The sequence below is a fragment of the Chiroxiphia lanceolata genome, chromosome 2, assembly GCF_009829145.1.
Source record: "Chiroxiphia lanceolata isolate bChiLan1 chromosome 2, bChiLan1.pri, whole genome shotgun sequence".
NCBI lineage: Eukaryota > Metazoa > Chordata > Aves > Passeriformes > Pipridae > Chiroxiphia > Chiroxiphia lanceolata.
The window spans coordinates 113985904-114007304 of record NC_045638.1 but is presented as its reverse complement, the minus strand read 5'-3'; the positions used below and the strand labels follow the sequence as shown (position 1 = coordinate 114007304).

Genomic DNA, 21401 nt, shown 5'->3' with positions numbered 1-21401 from the left:
AGTTGGGGTTTTTTTTGTTGTTTTGGGGGCTCTTTTAGTATAAACCTTTAGCTGTGTTCTCCTTTACAGTTCTGTTTCAAAGCATGGTATGTTGAGTATTTTGAACAAAAAAAGGAGTTGATTTCTGTTACAGAAAAAGTTACTCCATGAGATGACTTAAAACCAGACATTGAAGTATATATAGAATTTAAACCAAATGTGCATTATTCCCCACTCACCCTTCCATATAAAATGTGTATGGAGTGTGGTTTGAAATTTATTTTGTACTTAGTTTAGCTTTTTCTCCACCCACCTCCAACCCTCCCATCTTTTACTGGTGATTGTTGCAAGTCTGCTCAGAACTGACTGATGTTTTGTTTTTCTGAGGAAACTGAGGAATGTTTCACATTAAGAAGAAAGTTTGCTGTTCCTAGTCTTCCTGACCAGTTTGGGGTACACCTTTTCAAGACTACAAAGGCTATCTATTCTCATCAACTTGATGATTAATTTATATGTTGCATTGCTTTTGAATGCTGATTGTTTGCACTGGCCCTACACTGACATTAGGACCAAAATATTATCAAAATTTCATATATACCAAACTAAAGAATGAGATGAGAAAATACAGTAGCTTTCCCCTCTTTAACTGTATTCAGTGTGGCTAATTTACTGTAGTTAGTAACTTTTTTTACATCTTTTGCAGCTCCTGCAGCCTCTTTAAATTCATGTAGCATCACTTTAGGAAGGAGCTCCACAGCTTAATTACACACTGTGTGAAGAACCACCTCCTGTTCTTTGTTTTGATCCTGCTTACTGACCTTTTTGGTGTCCCCCCCTGCACCTGTCTTTTCTTCACAATCCAAAGTGTCCTAGTTGGCTGCATTGATCCATATGTGACATTTATTTTGGCTACTTAGCATTTCTTGCTTTCCTTCAAAGTTTTTTTTAAGGCCTTCTCTATCTTTCTTGAGGCAGGAATGGGTAGGTAGCAAACCAGCATGTGATTTTTCTTTTTATGCTTTGTTTTATATCACTCTTCTAAGATTTAATTTGCTTTCTTGGCCATTGTGATGAAGACTGAGGTGATTTTTCGTTAAAACATCTACCATAATAAGACAGCCTTGCTTTTGGGTGGTAGTTGTCAGTTTGAAGGCCATTTTATTGGTTTTGTTCCCTAAGTACCACTGTTGTCTGTGCTGAGTTCAGTCACTCACTGTCATAAATCCTCTTTACAGTTAACACTTTAGGCTACCAAGAAAATAAACTAATATTGTTACGACATGTTTTATTGCTTGAAATCATTTATAAATGTATCTTTGCTGTGCCTCTCAGGTCACAGCACTGTGAAGCACCACGGTGGGAACTTTTATTTCTACCTTTGTTTGACCCTTTGCACCACTAAAGGATGTTTATTCTTTCTATCTACTTTGTTTCTTCCAAGGCTTTTGTGGTTTTCTATACAAAGAGCTTTGTTAAAACTATTTCAGAGAACTCTTAATAGATGTGTGAGACAGTATTATCTGGTAAAATGGCTGGTCTTCTGAAGAGGAAGACTATTTATCTACAAGTCTGCTAATTCTCCTTCAGTTGACCTAGATTTTTGCTGCATTAAGCTAACAGATTTCCAAACAGAAATTCTTAAAAGAAATGGAAATAATGGTGGAAAAGTCAGAATCTACCTACAAAGATGAATCCATCTCAGCTGCTGCTGACGCGGAGAAAATGTTACCAGTCCTGTGTCAGCAAAGGGACACTGGCTGTTCATGTTGCACAGCCTTAAAGTTAGTGACTAATCCTTCACAGAACTGGTGGGTGCCTTTACAGACATTTATTTTATTGCTGTACTTCCTGCTGAACTTGGAACTGTGTGTTTTAGACATGGACTGGGCCTTTCAGAGGCCTTCAGGGTAGGGTTACCTGTGTAGAAATATCAGGTGGTGCTGGGTTATTGAGCCAGTACCAGAAATTTGTTTTTACTAATAAAAACAAGATTGATTAGATAACCAAGGACTTTTCTCATTAAAAAATCTATTTTCCCCTTCATGTATCTCTATAAATAGTGATGCAGTTCTGTAACTGTAGATGAGGGCATAACTAGCCTTAGTTCCACCATATGGATAAAAAAAGCCAAACTTACTCACTTGATCAAATAAGGAAGGGTGACTGCTGTGTTTGTGCTGAACTAAAGGCTAGAATAGTGCAGGCTACTCTTTCCCCTCTTGGAAAGTTTTTAGACTAGAATGTCTGGATGTTGTTATAAACTCTCTAATTTGTATCCCCTCACAAAACAAAACCTTGTGTTTAAATGCAGAGTGTCATATCTACTGTGGTGCAGCATGAGAAGGAAGTATTTCCTGCCTGAAAAGAATAGTTTTAGGTCCCTTGTGGTGTCCCTTTTCTGATGTAGGTCATAAAGTGTCTGTTTGGTTTCTTTTTTTTTTTTTTTTTTGTTTAATAACAGTAGTAGAATTTGTAAGCAAAAAACTTGAACGTTTTCTGAGTGAGAAGGAGGGGAGATAAAGGAGGTACAGTATTAAGTACTACTGACTAAGGAGAATGTCTTCCACTTGTAATATTTATTTCCATGTTTTGGTCCTTAGGTTGTTGAGGACTATGCTGGGAGGTGGCAGGTTCCTTTGCCTCAGCTCCAGGTGCTCCAAACAGCTCTGTGTTGTTTCACCTCTGCCTGTGTGTCCTTCCCAGCAGAATGTGAGCACGTCCAATATGTGTTGAGTAGCCTGGCTTTGTAAGTACATCATTTGTTATTGTTTCCTTTACAATACAGGTCACAACGGTAACAGGGTCTCATGTCCTCAGAGCTTTCAAGAGACTGCTTTTACCAGGACATGTATCCTCAGTTGCATTCAGCTACAAAACCTGGAATTTAGTTGTCATTTTGTGTCCTTGTTGAATATTCAGATTGGCTGTTACAATGTTTTGTAGTAATTTATCTCAAGTTTTTACTCTTCTACCTCCAGTGATGTAATAAGCCAAGTATTTCTTAAGATAATTTTCTTTAAGAAATAAGTCAATGATTTTTAAATGGATTTTTATGTTTGAGTCATCAAAATGCTTATGGGAATTACTTGTTTTACAGTTAACTGGCCCACAGTCACATTCAGCTTAAAGACCTGGAGAATGTTATGCCATAAATCTTGCTCTAGTTCCAATTTTCTTGATGCATTGGTGATTTTTCCCATACAAAGACTGAAAGTGTCATGGTAATGACAAGTAATAAGTCAAAGTCCCATTTATCTCTTGTTCTAAACCCCTGCTTTTCAGGGTTCAAGACCTGAATAGAAGCAAGAAAAGTAAATGTTCAAGTGAATTAGATATACTTAAGCTGAGATGTACTTGATCTTCTCTCAGCAGATGGAGACAGAAGCCTAGGCACTGAATTTATTGCAAGTTGGGTTTGAGTAAATCAGGTTTATTTGTCCAGCTGGTTAAACTGCTTCCTTGCTGAGCAGTGCTTTCAAATCCAGCTCAGTCTCTCAGCTCAGAATTTTCTGTGGAAATGTCTTGTTCCCCTATCTGGTCATCACAAGTGAGTGAAGCTCCCCTGGTCTTCCTCTCTTAGTTTCCTTGGTCAGGAGGACTGGTTGTGTAATATTTACTGTTTTGTGTGTGAAACTATTTGACATACTTAAGGAATCACAAGACCACAGTTTTCAAACCTGGAATGCTCAGGTATCTGAGGATCACTGAGCAGTTACATCAAAACATGGTGACTTCTGGTGCTGGTTTTTTATCCCCCAGTTTCTAGGGGAAAAAACCTCAAAGTTCAGACCATGCTTCTCTACTTCTAAATATGAAAGCTTGGGAGGTAAAGAGGTGGAAATTCAGGTATTTGTTGTGTGTGGGTTGGACACTCCCTGATAATTGAGAAGTGAATTGTTAGCTGAGTTCCTGCCACCCTGGTTTGTCTTGGTTTTTGAGCTGGATTTACTCACTGAGTAAATTCCATTCCAGAATGTCAGATCATTTTTTCTCCTTACTCTGCCTGACTGGCATTTTTTTGCATGTGATGTGATATAAAGGGATCCTAGGGCTCAGTAGCTGCAGTTACCTGGGAAACCTTGCTGGAATATCTTTTGAAAATTGTGTGTATATTAAGTCTTAGTTCTTGGAGAGCAAAAAATCTGCCTGACTGTATTTTCATACTTGAGTAAGATTTCCTTGGTAACCAGACAATAAACTCTTAACAATAACAACTGTTTTATTTCCTATATTTAATAGCCTTGCTATTCATATCAAATGGAGGAGCATCTGTATTGTCATTAATCCCAGGGTTTTCCCTACTGGTGCCAGTGGTCTTGGGCAATCTTCTGGTGCCAGTAATACCGAAGTAGTGATGTGGTAAATCTAGATATAGATATAAATGTGGATGTGCAATGCTGCAGGTTTTAAGGTAACTTGGACCAACTTGGAATTGCCTGAATTTTAACTGAATGGAAACTGGTAATGAGGAAATAGAAGTATTTTGATGGCTTCCTTTATTATTCTGAAAAGAGTGTGATAAGCAGGTGCAGTGATAGGGAAGTAAATTACAGTTTACACTTGCTCACTATTGATTTACAGATTTTTTTCTCAAAGTCCTGTTCTTATTAAATCAGTCAAAGCAGATTTAAACACAAGCACACATCACTTGCTATAACTAGTTTTGTCTTATTATTTAAGTTCTGGTTTGGCTGCTTTCCAGATCCTGACATGACTCGTGTCTGACCTTTCCTGAGAGTCAAATGTGCTGCAAAATTTTGTTTAACATGAAATGAGATAATGTTTTTTTCAGATCAAAGGACTTATTTAGATAGTGGTTGTTTTTTCATTCCATATATGAGTTGAGATTTGAGGACCTAACCTGGGGAAAAATTCTGTCACTGAACATAATGAATTTGTAACTTCATTTTTCTAGGTCTGTTTTTGGCATAGCTTATCCCTGGTTAGGAAAAAAATTACTGCAACATAATCTAAAGGAAACCAAATTTTATGATCCTTTGCCATTATTACTATAGAAAATTTAATTTTGTCTGTGCGAATATTTTAATGCACAGTATTTCTGAAAATGTTATTCAGAGGAAAAATGAACTTTTTTGAATTTGCTTTATTAAAACCATAACATTTTGTTTTGTTCTTTGGGTGTTACCTTCAAATATTTCGAAGTTTGACTTGAAATTAGGGGATAACTGCAGTGAATTTAATTGTTCTGCAAAGGATTACTTGTCCAGCTGTTCATGAATACCTGCCTTTTGTTTCAAGAACAGTTGAAATGAAAGACTAATAGGTCAGGAAAGAAATTGCACTGGCAAGATCTTGACTTAAAAACCTGTTAACAGGATTGTTTGTCTATATCACTATATTTAAAAGAAATAAAATGCTAGACTGGTATTTTAAGATGATGGAAAATATGGAGGCCACAAGTCAGTTTAAATATAGATTGAAAGGATCAGCTCTGCTTGCTCCTGTGTCTACCACTTCTGAGGTAACACTTGTTGCTGCACATGCACCTGATTTGTCTTTAAATCTTGCTTTCTTCCTCAAAATTGCTGCACATCTGACAAATTCTTTGGCTCTTGAGAAGGTTCACTGTTGTATGGAGGATACAAGACCTCTTGAGGGAGAAGATCAGGCAGGTGCTGTGAATCTTAATGCCATGAACTTGTGAAAAAAGTGCAGCAGGAGGGATTTTAAGTTGACTTTTCAATATAATCTATATTATTGCCAGTTTGCTCTTGTTAGCTTATATAGAGCTGTATTGTATTTGAATGACTCCAGCATGGGCACGGGGTCTAGAATTGTGATTTTAAGTGCTGTGAAAATTAATAGACTTGTAGTAGTTTCATTTTTTTGAATGAATATTTTTAGCTTGACTTGTCACTACTTCTGTTTTTTAGGAGTTTTTTTGAATTGCTGCTCTTCTTTGGAAAGGATGAGTTCTATGAAGATCCTTTGAAAGATATTTTAGGTTCAATCCAGGTAGTGTTGCCTGCTTTCATATAAACCTTGTAATGTTATTTTAGGTGATGTAAAGACAGTTTTTGTGGGTATATAACCTGGAGGAAATACACCATTGAAGGGAAAACCATTTATTCTTTCATTTATCATCAGTTTTGCTCTATGAATCTACTCGGAGTAAGCAAAATGTACTTCTCTTTGTAGTACCAATCTTGTTAGTCGTATTTTGTGCATTTCCTACATAGAAGAAGGAAGCCTTGCTTATTGTGTCTGTTTAGGGCTTAATGTCATCCAGTGTCATGACACGAAACCTCCTGTTTCCCCACTGTGGTTTTAAACAGTAAATTTGAAGTCGAAGCTCTGCCTCAGTGAAATCCTCAGGTCAGCACAAACTACATATGCAGCTGTTCTATTCTTGCATAGATTGGGACAAAGTTTTGTTTGACTCTATATAACTGCATAAGATAAGTGATCTTGGGTTAAAAATATGCCTTTTTTTTGCCAGATAAGTGTGGGGTTTGGTTTGTTATTTATGTTACCTGATTTTGAGGGTTGAGTTCACTGCATGGGACCAGGCCACTTGTACCACCATGAGAGGAAACTTTGTAAGGAAAGAAAGGATGAAAACAAGGTTGCGTCTTCTGTTAATGCTGGTCATGGAGCTGCAGTTTGAAAAACAGCTATTCCTCAGTTATTTTTATGGTAATACCTGTCTGTTACTGCTTCTGCAAATTAATGTATCAGCGCTGCTTACCTTTAATTATCAAACCAGCAGCCACTACTTGCTTGATTACAATTAGTGGAAGAATGTGGGCAAGCAGTGGCTTAGTCCTCTCACGAAAGGGTAGTGGGACAGTCCTACAATAGTGCTTGTCAAAAGCAGTCTCTGAATAAGAAGACTTTAGCAAAAATGTGATGTGTACTTTTGTATTACAGTTCTCAATTGCCTTTTTACTTTTAAACAGTGAATGTATTAAAATATATCTTTGCACAGTTTTCTAAATAAAGAATTCCTGCCTCAGTTGTGTCATCAAACTGGTAGTGAAAAGCATTGTTTCAGTTACTTAACCACTGCTTACCATCAAACATACTCTTTTGAATCTAAAAGAAAAAATTGGTTTGAAAATAAAAGAACTTGCAGCAGGAAAGCATATGTGAAGAAGGTAATTCTGTGTGCATGGAACCATTCTTCAGCTGCATTTTTGTTTCAAAGTTAGGTAACTTTCTCATGATTAAAATTTTCTGTCCATTAATGTTAATATTGACACTTTACCAGCAAATAACAAGGTGTGGGGATGAGAGGGAACTTGACATGTGAAAATCACGGGTGGCTAAAGCATTTCCTAATATTATAGGCAAACATAGTTTCTTATACATGGAGATCTGGAGAAAAATGGTTGCTTGAGGGCTGGTGACTCATGTGGCTTAATTAATTTTTCCCTCCTGGAATTCAGACACCATCACTGGATCACAAATCCAGCACTGACACGTCTAAATCTGTCAGTGAAAGACTTTGTAGCTCCAATTGCTGACTGAGGAAATACTCAAACATGTGTGGGTTTCTTGTTTTGTATCTTTTGGATAGCCTAACTCTTTTTAGACAACATCTTTTTCTTCTCCCTAATTGCTTTTCTTTTTGCATGTAGGAATGTCAGAACCTGCTAAACAAATACAGAAATATGAACCTGGAACTAGTGACTCGAATCATTCGAGATGGTGGACCATGGGAGGATCCAGTATTACAAGCAATTCTGAAAGCAAAACCTGTGTCACAGGAATTAGGTACTTCATTTACCACAGTAATTTTCTAGAGCGCTGAAAGATGTGTTAAATTATGCTTTTTTTAAATTATGCTTTTTTAAACTATTAGTCAGGTATTGTCAGCTGGCATTGCACACAGTTTATTTTTCTGTAGTAAAACATGCTGGTCCCTCTTTTATTTGAAAGAAAGCTAAATTTCTTTGCTACTGGTTTAAGTCTTATTTGTAGTGTAGAGATCAGATGTTCAGACACAGGTGGTTCATAAAATTCTTGGCATGGATTTACCAAATCTAGGTGTGCAACCCTGACAGAGCATTGGAGACTGACCTGACTTCACTTAGGCTACTGGAGAAGATCTGATGTGTATTTATGTCTCATAAATACCCATCAGAGTCATTTAATTTTCTTTTAAATTGTAAATACTGGGCTTGTGGCTTTTTTCGGTTCTTTACAGCAATGCCCATGATTACATGTGACAGCTGCTCTCTGTTGTGTGTGTAATTCCTAGAGCTGAGAGTAGGAGAAAGATGGAAACAAAATCACTGGAATGTTAATGAAACTTCATAAGAGGAAAATATCCAATCTACAGTGAAGTCTTTACTAATATCTTAACATTTACCAGCAGTGCTCACAGAGGATCTCTTAAAAGTGTTTTCTGTTTGATGGTGATGGGAGATGCTAGTTTTCTCTAGTTGCTATGGTGTAGTGCATGATACAAACTCAGTCCTGTGTTTATGACAGTGTGCTCGTTCTGTAGAGAGAGGAAGAGGATTAAGTTGAGCCTGCCTCCTTAACCAGAAAAAGTATTTGATAGCAAATTAACGTGATTGAAGGGGTAGTCTTTGTTGTTTTGTCTCTGTTGTGAAGCAAGTGCTCGAGCAACATATTTGCCCATTATTTTTATAATATATCTGGTTTAGTTCTAGTCAAATATGTACAGAAACAAAATGGAAACAAGGATTAACCTTGTTTTGTTCTGCATTGCACGGTTTTGCTGATTATGATGTGAGGTTAGGTCTCAATCTCTGTCTCTCCAGCAAAGAATTAGCTTATCCTTTGCTGTAATGATTCTCTTGACCATCATGAACCCTCTCTGGTAACAGTTGGAGGATGTTTACTTAGTTTTAACCTGGCAGAGTAGGAATAAGACTGCCTGCTGTCACCAGATGATCACTTGTTTCCTTTTGTTTCAGGCTGCATCTCCTTCCCCTCGCTGAGATATTTCTCTGCTTTTTATCTTCTGATATCCCACACACCCTTGACATCTCATCTGCGAGGACAAATGTTTTATGTTAGAGAATGACATTTTGGACAGCTCGTTCTTTCTCATCTCACTTCCTCTAAAACCTGATTCTTGTCAAGTCTTACAGAAAGCAGACATTCTGTGCTACTTTACAGGCTAGCATTAATTGGTGTAATTTTGTATATTTGGCCATGAGTTCCTCAGGGATCGTTATTTCTAATGGGGAAAGCTGCCTATTGCTGAATCACCAACCATTACTTGCAAAAGTCAGTTTGTGTGAACTACATAATCCTGTCTGGATTCATTAACTGTCTGGAGCAGCTTAGGCCGAGACTAACCTCTCTGTTCTGTCTTTACGTGAGTTATAGCATACTTTGAGATGTACATTCTATTTTGAGATGGCTGGAAAGAAAGGCAGTTATTGGGTTTTAAAGAAAAATTGTAGAGTTGAAACACTGGAGCAATAAACTTGTGATAGATTAGAGAGAAATAAGGTGGTCTAATGTGAGGATCTAGAAAAGATCATTAGAGAGGTGCACCCACTTAATTACTTTCTAAGGGGGTTGTTGACATCTTTACTTGGCTCTAGGGACTTTTCTGTATAATCACTTTTTCTTGCAGTGAATGACCTCAGTTAGACACTGGCTTTCCTTTGAGTCCTCTTGTTTACTGAGTTTGTACCCAGAAGTGCACATGGATAGTGGGAATTAGATTTTTTTTTTTCCTGTTAACAAATATAATCTGAAACCTAACACCTTGAATAATATTCCTTTTTTAGCGTGTTACACCGTTAGCTTCCATAAAAATAAAGATGCTAGAGAAATCCTATTTCTAATAGAGATCTAAAGTATGTCTTCTAGGGTTTTCTGAATTTCCAGTTACTTAAATGTTAAATATTTTTAGTATCTCAATTGAGATCATTTCACTTATATGTTAGCTTTAAGATTATCTTTTAGGTCTGAAAAACAGAATTCGAGAAATCAGGGGCTAGGATTAAAAGGTATTTAGATATAAATTGTGCCCAGTAGCACTTTTAGAGGAAGGAAAAAGTATATTTTCCACTTTGGCAAGAAAAATCAAGGCATTCAAAGCTGCTTAAGGCAACAGCATGTGGATTGTAGTTAACCTTTTTCTCATCACTTTGAGGTCTTACATTTTAATGGGTAATGAGTATCCTGAGTTGTTTTAAATATTTGTGATTATAGTTTGGAAGTGATATCAGTCCTATACTTTTGACAGTCACCCAGATTCCAGTGCTGAGAAAGGAGGGAATTTTTTTAAAAATGTTTGCATCTTCTATATAGTGTAAATCTTACTAATCCTTTACAGCACCTTGTGTTAATCTGTTAGAAACAAAATACTGAAGTAGATTACTGGTGTAAGAAAAATAACAATTTGTTTCCAGGCAGAAGGACAGATTTATGGTATTTAACTTAATATTTGATCGATTCTTTAGCAGAGCCTTAATTTTTTTAATATTATTTGTTGACATTGCACTATTAAAAACAACATAAAATAATTGTTGGTTGGACTTCATATTCTAATTGCCTTTAAATCTTTCTTTTCTGTACAGTTAACAAATATTTAAGCTCTGAAAATCCACTGTTCTTTGAACTGCGTGCCAGATACCTTATTGCCTGTGAACGCATCCCTGAGGCAATGGCTCTTATCAAATCTTGCATAAATCATCCAGATATCAGTAAAGATCTGTATTTCCATCAAGCTCTTTTCACCTGTCTTTATATGTCACCATTAGAAGATCAGCTATTCCAGGAGGTATTGTTTGTCAGTATACATTGTTTTCATGAAGTGGGACTTTATACTTGCTGGGTACAAGTTGTCAAGAGGAGCGTGTGGAACTCTGCTTTTGTAGAACCAAATGTCATAAAATCAGGCTTAACTTAGTGCTGGCTTAAGCTTGGAGGTGGTAAATGTTAAGTGCCTGCAGATCTTGTTGACCTAAATGCAATTTTTTTGGTTCAAGTGTGCTTGTGGATATATTCCCTAAATAACTTAAATCATTAATATTTTGTGACTTCAGTGTATTGACTATTTTACTATAGACTATTATTTTAGTAAAAGCACTTTGAGCCTAATTGATGCCAGTCCAGTGTTCTGTACATTATATAGTTTTGGTAGGCTTGAAATTTTTTAATGATGTCCTTTTGTGTAAAATGACACTTGAGCTGAATGTGGCCCTGCTTTTTCCGGTAGTAGCACTTACTAGATAACAGTGCTTTTCTTAACCTTGTTTTAAGAACAAGCTCCCATCATGCAAAGAAGTGCTTTTGTGTAGTATTTTAATTTTTCAGACAATTATTCTGATGGTCACTACTGTAAGAAATATGAAGGAGCTCTAGATACCTCCAAAATCTTAATTTACAGACCTACACAAAAGCTGTTCCAAAGCTGTCCTATGTTAATAGCAATTCCTGAAGTTTTCAGTAACTTTAGTATAGCAAGATCTGGTAGGTTTTTATTTCATGTCAGCCAACTGATCTAAATTGATTTTATTTTAATTGTATAGCACTTGTTGAGGACTGATTGCAAGAGTGGAATTGAGATCATCTGCAACACTGAAAAAGAAGGGAAGACTACCTTAGCCTTACAGCTTTGTGAATCCTTCCTAGTCCCACAGCTCCAAAATGGGGACATGTATTGTATATGGTAAATACTTTATTTCTGGTGAAGCAGCTTAGCAGGAAATAAATGCTTGTTGCCAAAATGAAACTCACCTAACTTTTAAGATGTAGCTCAAGTTTAAAATACCAGTTAAAAACGTTCTAACACAATTTTTAAACATTCCTAGTGCATCTGTTGTGCCTGTTTGCCTTTTTACACAGGGTCGTGTGCAGTGGTAGTACATAGTACATAACATTTACTAACTGCTTCAAATTAAGAGAAGAGTGAGCCTTTACAAACCTGAGGCTATAAATACCTAAAAAATTATTATAAGCATTTATGACTAGCAATGTGTAACAATATGCAGTCTGTAGACTCTTAACAATGAAGATCTTTTGCTCTGTAGCTATAGTATGTGTCTAAATGTGTCTATAAAGAGAATATGTCATTCTGAAATGTGCTATTGATTATGGAAACTTCTACATCATAAGCAGAGCCATTACATAAATGATGGTCCTTTATAAACATTTAAGTAAGAATGTCTTCATACGCATTGAATCATCTTGATACTTGGATGTTTTTAGGGGTTAAAAGTGTTTTCTAGAGTTGTTAACAATTTTGTCATTCTGAGGACTGAAAGGAAGGAAGATAATTCTTCTGTTTAGCCTTTGTAATTTGTGTACCTGAAGGAACATCTGCATTCCTTGATATAAAGTATGCTTTATTTGTTTGTTTGATGATGTAGTTAAAGCAAAACAGCTTAGCAAGGATTTGATCTTCTTCTTCCATCAATTGAGATCAAATTATTCATCTGCATAACTAATTTTCACATGGAGTTTAGAATCTCTAGGATTTCTGTGTTCCCAGATTTCAGGGAATTGAAAAGGGTTTTTTGTCTTGAAGTAACGAAGGTCAGACATGATAATGTTTGGTTTGTTACTAAATTTATTCCTTAACTACTGGATGAGTAATTGTTCAATCAAAACCTTTGGGATTATGGTTGACATACATTTATAGTACAGTGTGTTGGCAGTAGCTGGTGGTGTTTTTCATTCAGTCTGTCCAGAAAAAGGTGGTCATGGCTGTTCTCACTGGACAGAAGTTCAACTGAAAAGGTACAAAGTTTGTGTGAGCCCCATGGCCACTTTAGAATAGAATCCCTATTTGCTTATTCCTGCCCAAATGCTGCCTCTCCTGACTTCTTATTTTTTAGGGAATTGACAGATATAACCTACATGTATAATTACATGGTTAGTGCTTTCTGTTTCAGGGATTCAGTGTTTTTAAAAAATGCATTTTTAATACTGTAATTAAACCACCTTCTTATATCTTATGCTATATAATGTTAGCCTTGCTCTTGCCAATCTGATTTTGCATCGTCCATTTTTGAAATTGCTGTTCCAAACAAGAAGTATCTCCTTATGTTCTGTCAAAGATGAAATTCCAGAAGAGACTCAAGTACTTTTGGATACCTGTTTTAGAAGGAAACGATCTCAGTCTTTTAATCGGCTGTTCACAATAGAGAACTTGGGAATCTTTGGAAGAGTTCAGAGCAGTTACATCTGTGCAGCTCAAACAGCTGTTTCATTCTTTACAGATGCTGAGCCTTAACAATTGTGTTCCCAACAAGAGAATTCTGTATAATGCTTAATAGATCATATGAAGGCTGCATGTACTACATCATCATGTGTTTACACTGTAATTCAAATTTTTGAAGAAGTAGGAGCCAGGTTAATTTAGCTTCGAGAGCGTATTTTTCCCTAGAGGAGATTTTAATGTCTTCAGCACAGCATAAATCATCTCACCTTGTCTGGAATTGAGGGCAAAAGTTAAGTAGCAAAGTTAAGACAGCAAAATAAATTAGAAAGTTGTAACTAGCAGATATTTGCTACCTATATGAAGTCTTCAAGGTGAAACCATCAACTGCCATCTCAGAGGAAGATGAACTTTAAGCAGCTCTGTTGCACAGCTCTTACTTTCATTGATGTTAAGAATAAATTCTAGATTAGATGAACTGAATTGTTTGTGTGAAATCAAAGCCCACTTACAAATTAATCACAAAGCAAGCTGTGTTTGGTCTTACTAGACATACTTTCATACGAGGTATTGGTGAGAGGTCAGTCCACAGTGATGTAGTAGTAAGGTGATGTCTCTTCAGCAAGACAGTGTTTTGATGGAACAGTCATAAACAGGCACAGCAGGATTGCCTTCCTTCTCTGCCAGGCAATTTTTTTTAAATGCTGTTTTGGCTGTTTTCAAGTGATTCCTATGCAGTAAATTCAAAGTAAGTCAAGGAATTTTTACCACATTTTTGATCAGTCTTTTGGTAAAGTGTGCTCTCTATACCCAAGGAAAGACAGACCTTCTGCTTATCAAAGGTTTGGGATCTAGCTCAGGCAGGGTGGGTTTAACCATCATCTTGTGTTGCTGATGGAGATGTGCAGTGATTGTGGTATTTTGTAGGTAGTTAAGAGACTGGAATGCATGGTTGCCTTTGGTAAAGAGGTACTGAGTTCTGTGATCTCACAGTAACAATTTAAATGGCCCTAACACAAGGCTATAAAAATGTAGGAAAGGCCTCAGTGTGAACTAAGTTATACCATCCAAGAAGTAAAGGTCTTTAAGTACTATACTACCTTGCCATAATGATTGTGCAAAGAGAAAACTACCCCTGCCTATGTTGTCTCAGATTCATCATCTGTGTTCTGGTCAGTGGCACTGAAATACCTCAGGTGTTGCTGACTTCAGCGTGAAAGTTGGTATCTAAAGCACAGAAGTGGTTTGAAAGAGTCCAATCAGCTCCTTAAGAAGACTTTAGTCCTTGATGATTGTCAAAGTCAGAATGTGCTTGAGAAGAAGCCACCATGTCTACAAGAAATGGTCAAATGGTGGTTAACACCTTGTTCTTCCCCAGGGAGCTGTTCCTCATACTTTCAGTTTTCTCCATTCCCTTTTCAGCTCTTTCCTTGTGCCAGCCATCACACTTGTCTGAGCACCACAGACCACTTCAACCACTAATCTCTCACAAGGATAATTTGAGTTTTCTCAAATTTTCTGGGATTAATGTTGAATGGGTTGCTCTGAAATGGTATGAGGCAAAGCAGAGGTAAACTGGATTATTCAGTTGTGGTAACATATAACAGCAGAAATATTCAGTTCTTACCTCTGTACTTCAGATTGAGACTTTTACTGAGTTGTTATGAATGGTTGGTCCACAAAGACACTCATTTTAAACTTCTGTGTGAAATCAGCAAAGATATAGAAATCAGATTTCCAGCCTGGACAGCTTATATTGTTAGAAAACCTGCAAGACTAATTTTTTGTGCATAGAGCTGCTTATAGGTCTCCCTTTTCACAGTTTCATGATGTAAGCTTAATCTTTCTTTCAACCTTAGTTTTCTTGGGTTCTGAATGAAAGAAAACAATCAAGCTTTCTTGTCTAGCTCTTAAAATGTCAAGCAGAACTGTAGAGCTGTCCTAAATTGAAAGGTGAAGTTGGTGTTTTGTCATAGGCAGTTCCATCACTTCCCTTCATTCAGGCACTGACCTTACTAAGAGAAGCTTAATCCTGAAAGGTTTCATTTGTAGCTGGCACAGACTGGAGACTCCGGAAGATCAACCAGATATTTTGTCAGTAATTACATTTGTTTTCTGAGGGAGGACACTGGTGGAATAGAAAAGTGTCTTCTTTCAGAAAATGGAAGTCAGTCCTGTTTTCATTGTAATGTTGAGGTGGGATTTCTTCCTAAACAGTCCTAATTCATCTTCTCCTGTGTGAAATCTTTGTGCTGGCAAATCTTATCACTAAAAGTTAAGTCCAGTTGCCTTTCTGAGTCTCTGAATTAAAGTGTGTAGAATTTACAGGCTGTACATTTCAGTTAGCTCTATTTTACAGGCTGAGCACATGACCTGTGTAGCAGCTCTGCTGCAGAGCCCAGCAGCCTGTTCTTGGCTTTCCTTGTCTCAGGCAGGAATGTTATTTGACTGAAGATCCCAGAGATACAGGAATAGCTGTAGAGCCTGATACCGTCATATAATTGCTATTGGCAGAAAGTTGTGTTGTAATGCACATAACTGGAGAATGTCACTATTCCTGTCACTGGATCATAGCAGAAGTTACCTTTCTACAATGCTTCCACTTTCCACATTCAAAACCTTCTTTTCCTGAAGGACTCTTCATCCTTGCACTGAAAGTACTTTAATCCTGAGAACACACAGAGCTTGATGTTTACTGCCTGTGATGTTAAGGGTTATATCTGTACCATCTGATTTTATTGTGCAGTTCTCTCTATAAACTAAGCTGAATATGTTAATATTTTGTTGACTATTTAATTGGCTCAGTGATAGGAGATACCTGAATGCTTTAACAAAGTAATTAAGTTGCATTTTTCATTGTGCACGTTGTGATGTTAATTAGATTGGTATTAAGCCCTCAAATATGATTTTAGTCACAGAACATGCAAATAATTGTCTTTAGTAATGCATCATGCTTAGTGATAGAGTTCTAAAAACTCAATCTAATTGGAATATTTTATTCTATACTTAATAGGGACCTGATCTTCATTGGAGTAAACTGCAGCTTAAATCTAACCCTTCAAAACAAGTATTTGTTGACCACTGCTACCAGCTCCTAAGAATTGCTACAAATATCAGAGTCATTTTCCCTTTCATGAAAGTCATTAAGGATGAAGTAAGTTCTGTTTGTTTTTACCTCAGCCACCATTCGTTTTGTAACTAGTTAAAGAGAAGTGATGTTTATATTGTATAATGACCAGTTTTTTATGGAAAGTTAAAAACAGGGGATAGGGAAGGACACTATTAACTTAAAAATTTTGTCAAGTTCCAGAATATGCATCAATATTATGATTACTCTTGATTAGTTGTGTTTTTAAGGTTTTATTTTTACTGAATTCTGAGCTTTTCTTTTTCTGCAGTAAGTTTGAGGAAAGTCATCCTCTATAAATAAATGTGGAAATTAGTAATAAGTATATGAATAGATCTGAACAATTTATTGGTTGGGGGAGGGGGGGTTCAGCCTGGCTTCTCAAGGAAATAGGACTTGTGTAATTGTATCCACCCTTCATCCTTGCTAAATTCTGAATCCTTTTAGCAGTTCTAATCAAATCTGAAAAAGTGCTTAATATATCATAAAGGAAGGGCTAGAATAGTACAGGAGAAGACATTATTTTGCTTCAGAAAATTGCACAGTATTTCGTGCTTCAGATGTTAGTCTTGTACTGCCCTGTACAAACATCTGCAAAAGATGTCACAGAATCACAGAATGGGCTGAGGTGGAAGGGACCCACAAGGACCATCGAGTTCAACCCTCAGCCCTGCACAGGCCCGTCCCCAGAGTCCCACCCTGTGGGAGCCCCAGAGGATCATCCAAACCCTCCTGGAGCTCTGGCAGCCTTGGGGCTGTGCCCACTGCCCTGGGGAGCCTGGTCAGTGCCCAACCACCCTCTGGGGGAAGAACCTTTTCCTGAGATCCAACCTGACCCTCCCCTGGCACAGTTCCAGCCATTCCCTGGGGTCCTGTCCCTGGTCCCCCCAGAGCAGAGCTCAGTCCCTGCCCCTCCTCTGCCCCTGCCCAGGAAGTTGTAACTGCAGTGAGCTCTCCCCTCAGTCTCCTCCAGCTGAACCAGCAAGTGCCCTCAGTGTCCTCACATGGCTTCCCCCCAGGGCCCTTCCCCATCCTCGTTGCCCCTTTGGACACTCTCTAATGGCTCAATACCCTCCTTACATTGTGTCCCCCCAAACTGCCCCAATATTGCAGGAGAGGCCGCCCCAGGCCAGAGCAGAGCAGGAGTGACATCCCTGGTGCCCCCCAGGACAGGGATGTCACTCCTGGCTGCCAGGGCACTGCTGACTCATGGCCAAGTGGCCACTTACCAGGACCCCCAGGACCCTTTTCTTGCACTGCTTTCCAGCTTCTCATTTCCCCAGTCTGTCCATCCATCCAGGGTTGTCCCATCCCAAGGGCACAATCCAGCCCTTCCCCTTGTTGAACTTTCCATGGTTGGTGATTCCCAGCCCTGGGATCTGTCCAGGTCTCCCTGCAGGGCCCCCTGGTGAGTTCAACAGCTCCTCCCAGTTTGAGGTCATCTGCAGACTTGCTTAGTGTCCCTTCCAGTCCTGGTTCCAAGTAATTTATGAAGATGTTGGAGAGCACAGGGCCCAAGATGGAGTCCTGTGGAACTCCCCTAGTGACAGGTCACAATCCGATGTCACCCCAGTCACTGTGCTCAAGCCCTGAGCCAGTTGCTCACCCACCACACGATGTGTTTATCCAGCTGTGGGCTGGAGAGTTTGTAATCAAAAGCACACGGGTATGTGAGTTGTTTCCCAACAAATGTTATTTATCATTAACCTGATTTAACAGAGCTCCTTCCTATTTTATGCCCTAAATAAACTGTAAATTATTTTTCGTGGAGCTGCTGTACAGATCGAAATGCAGTAGTTTGCTGCTGTTTAAGATTTCATCCTGATTTGTATTCTAAAATGCTTGTGATGGTATTAATAACTTCTATTTGCATCTGAATAGTCTTATTTTTTAATAACCCACTACATATGGAGCATTGTCTACATTTGTTAACAAACATTTATATATAGAAGGTATTAATTATTTCTCAGCTCCCTGAAACTCTTTTGGCTTTAATTTGCTGCCTTTTGGGCAGTATGTTTCTGATTGTCCCTCTGAGTTACAATTTCATGACAGTGCCCCCAGCCTGAAGTGTGGAATAGGAATTCTGAAAATTCAAGCCTTTTAGATTATTTGGCCATGAGTTGTTATGGTTTCCCTGGTGGTTTTTGTTCAAAATTGCAAGCTGTATTACCCTCATTTTTATGCAATGCAGCTAAATGAGTTAGAACAAGGTCAAATATAGAGTAACTGTGTTATAGTGTAGAACAGCCTCGGCAAGGAAGAGGCAGACAGGAGATACTCAGAGATCGGATATTTGTATTATATTTTATATCAGATTTTTTGCAGTTTTGGTTTATATCCCCAAATAATTAGTTGTCTTTAACTATAGAACTGCATGGCCCAAAAGTTTTTGTATCTGTATTTATAGTCTTGTTTGAGCAATATTAAAAATGTCTGTGCCTTTAGGTAAAGTTTACTAGCAGGATGCTTTTCTGAACTTCTGTTTTACAAGTAGATGAATATAAATACATGTGGTGTTGATGTTCGGGCACTGTTTATACTACTTGTGTTTTGGGTTTTTTTTTTTTCTTTCCTGTGGGTCTGATATTTTTTATTTTACTTTCAAGCTGTAGATTTCTGTAAGCCCATCAGGAAACAGCTATACTTTATAATTCGGTAATTTCCTTTCTGCAGGTTGGTGAGGATGGTCTTCAGATCTGTGTTGAGATATGTGGATGTGCCCTACAGCTGGACCTCCGTGAAGATCCCAACATGAAAAGTCTTATTTATAAAGCAATTGCTCATTTTCTGCCAAATGACTTGGAGATCCTCCGAATTTGTGCTCTTTCCATCTTTTTTCTGGAGCGCACCTTGGAATCTTACTACACTGTTGAACATTTATATAAATGTGCCGATGAAGAATACAATGAGTGCACTAGTTCTGTTCAAACCGTGTGCGTTTTGAACTGCTTCCCATTTTGAAAAAGGGTTTGTTTTTTGATCCTGAGTTTTGGAATTTCTTGATGATCAAGCAGAATTGTTGGCGTTGTTGGGGGATAAGCCTTGGATGGCTTAAGTGAAAGTACACTGGAAAACTCGACTGCAAATCCAGAGAAAATAGCAGAGTACAGGGCTCTGAGTGAGGAATGTGTCTGTTTGACTGATGTGAGCAATGGGGAGCTCGACCCTGGAAACTGCTCTGGAGCACGGTCCAAAGGTAATACCAAAAAGAACCATGAAGCTCTGGAGGCATCTAAAATGTTGAGTGCGAGTGAACCCAGGCACTGCTGTGTGCTGTGCAACAAGGAATTTCTCGGTGATCACATCGTGAAACATGCACAAGTTCACCAGAAAAAGGGCAGTTTTTCCTGTGTACTTTGCACCAGAAAGTTCAGGCAAAAGGGACTGATGCTGAAGCACTTGAGGAATCATGTCAGGAAGATAGAAAGGCAACATCTTGCTGCAGTTCTTGAGGCTGGCCAGCAGGCTCCTGCTCTTAAGGAAGTAGGATGTTCTGATGTTTCTCTCTCTCTTGAAAATGGGAATTCCGATGGTTCCAAAGATACTGAACCAGCGGCTGCAATAGCTCCAAGTGCTGAGCAAGTGGTCCAAGAGGAGGATGAGAATGCAGAACAGGTTTTTGATGTGGTGGAAAACCATCTAAGTGACCAGGATGATGCTACTGAAAATAGTAGTGACAGCTGTTTTAATAATGTTCCTGATGCTTTAAGTACAGAGAGTTTGCCTGAAGATGATGAGAACTCCAGTAAAGAGTCACCTGTTCTGCATAAAGTGAATGGGGCCTTTTGCCCTCAAAAAGACCTCGATGCATTGGATGAGGAAGGAACCTTTAAGTGCCCTGCTAATGGTTGTGCTAGAGTGTTTAAAAGATAAGGTTCCTCAATAAACATGCAAGGAAAAGTCATCCAACTGATCTGAAGGTGCAGCAACATATAATGAAATGGAATAAAGGAAAGTGTCGGTTCTGCCAGAGAAAATTTGCTGATTCTCAACATTTTATAGACCACCTAAAGAGACATGTGTATCCAAATGTTTACTTTTGTTTACACTTTAATTGTAATCAGAGATTTAAGCTGTCAGCTGAGCTTGCAGAACATACAAAAAGTCATAGTGTGTTTAAAGCTCAGTGCAATTTTTCAGACTGCTGTGAGCTATTTGAGGAGCTCCCTTTGCTGTATGAACATGAGGCTCAGCATTATTTAAATAAAACCCCAGAATGTTTGGAAGATGCAAGTGAAAAGATTCTTCAGATGATCCTTTAGAACTTTGTAGTTTCCAGGATGATGATGAATCTGTTAATGAAAAGAAACTGTAGATTTACCAATTCCAACTTGGAAGTCAAGGAAAGATTCTACAGAACCAAAGACATATATTCAAAGTGTAGAAAAGAAAACAAATAATGTAATTCACAATGGGAATGAAAGTTCATCTGAGGGTAGTGCTACCATTTTAGGTTCCATAGACCAAAAGACACCTGTGTTACAGCCAAATTCTGAAAACTGTAATGTTGTTAGTGACCAACTAATCAATGGGCACAGTGACCCACATCAGACGTCATCCAAGTCATCACAGACACCTTTGGACAGAGTGGCAGATGAAACAAGGACAGAAAATGGGTCAGTGTTACCAGTTTTACAGAATTGTCATGATGCACCACAAAATAATAATGCTGCTGCTGCTGCCTCACAAGTACCTTCTAAACCAAATCAGACAACAGAGACTACTTCATATGGTGTCATCTTAACAAAACCCTATGTCAGACCATTGCCTCCGAGTTACCTTGACGAACGTTACATTAGCATGCCAAAACGGAGAAAAATTTTGGCCGAGGAAGTAGATGCTTACTCTGAACAAGATAAAATTGTAGCAAAACAACAGAAAGATTTAGATGTGGCAACTGCTTGACCATCTACTGTAATTCAGAAGCACTTGAGGCTCACCTTGCACAAAAGAAGTGTCAGACGCTCTTTGGATTCGATTCAGATGATGAAAGTAAGTCCTACAGTCCTTCTGGGTTGGTTTCTTTGGGGGTAAACACCAATCAGAAAATGGTCTTTGAAATCAGATAGCCTGATGGAATAGATATGCTAGAACTTAGACAACTAAATCAGAATACTTGGCTAATTGCGCTTTTAAATGGCTTTTAAATACTGCTTAGAACAAGAAAGAGGTGAT

General features: G+C 38.1%; 1 protein-coding gene across 1 annotated transcript in view; it reads left to right on the top strand.

The window, feature by feature from the left end:
* The window catches only part of ZNF654 (zinc finger protein 654), a 31953-nt gene that overhangs the window by 6547 nt on the left and 4005 nt on the right, over positions 1 to 21401 (top strand). Inside the window, 14 exon segments of the mRNA XM_032679786.1 lie at positions 2580 to 2725; positions 5874 to 5955; positions 7581 to 7716; positions 10512 to 10714; positions 11466 to 11605; positions 16110 to 16120; positions 16123 to 16250; positions 18900 to 19149; positions 19152 to 19263; positions 19265 to 20094; positions 20097 to 20471; positions 20474 to 20530; positions 20533 to 21087; positions 21090 to 21218. Coding sequence (XP_032535677.1) covers positions 2580 to 2725; positions 5874 to 5955; positions 7581 to 7716; positions 10512 to 10714; positions 11466 to 11605; positions 16110 to 16120; positions 16123 to 16250; positions 18900 to 19149; positions 19152 to 19263; positions 19265 to 20094; positions 20097 to 20471; positions 20474 to 20530; positions 20533 to 21087; positions 21090 to 21218 — 3154 coding nt within the window.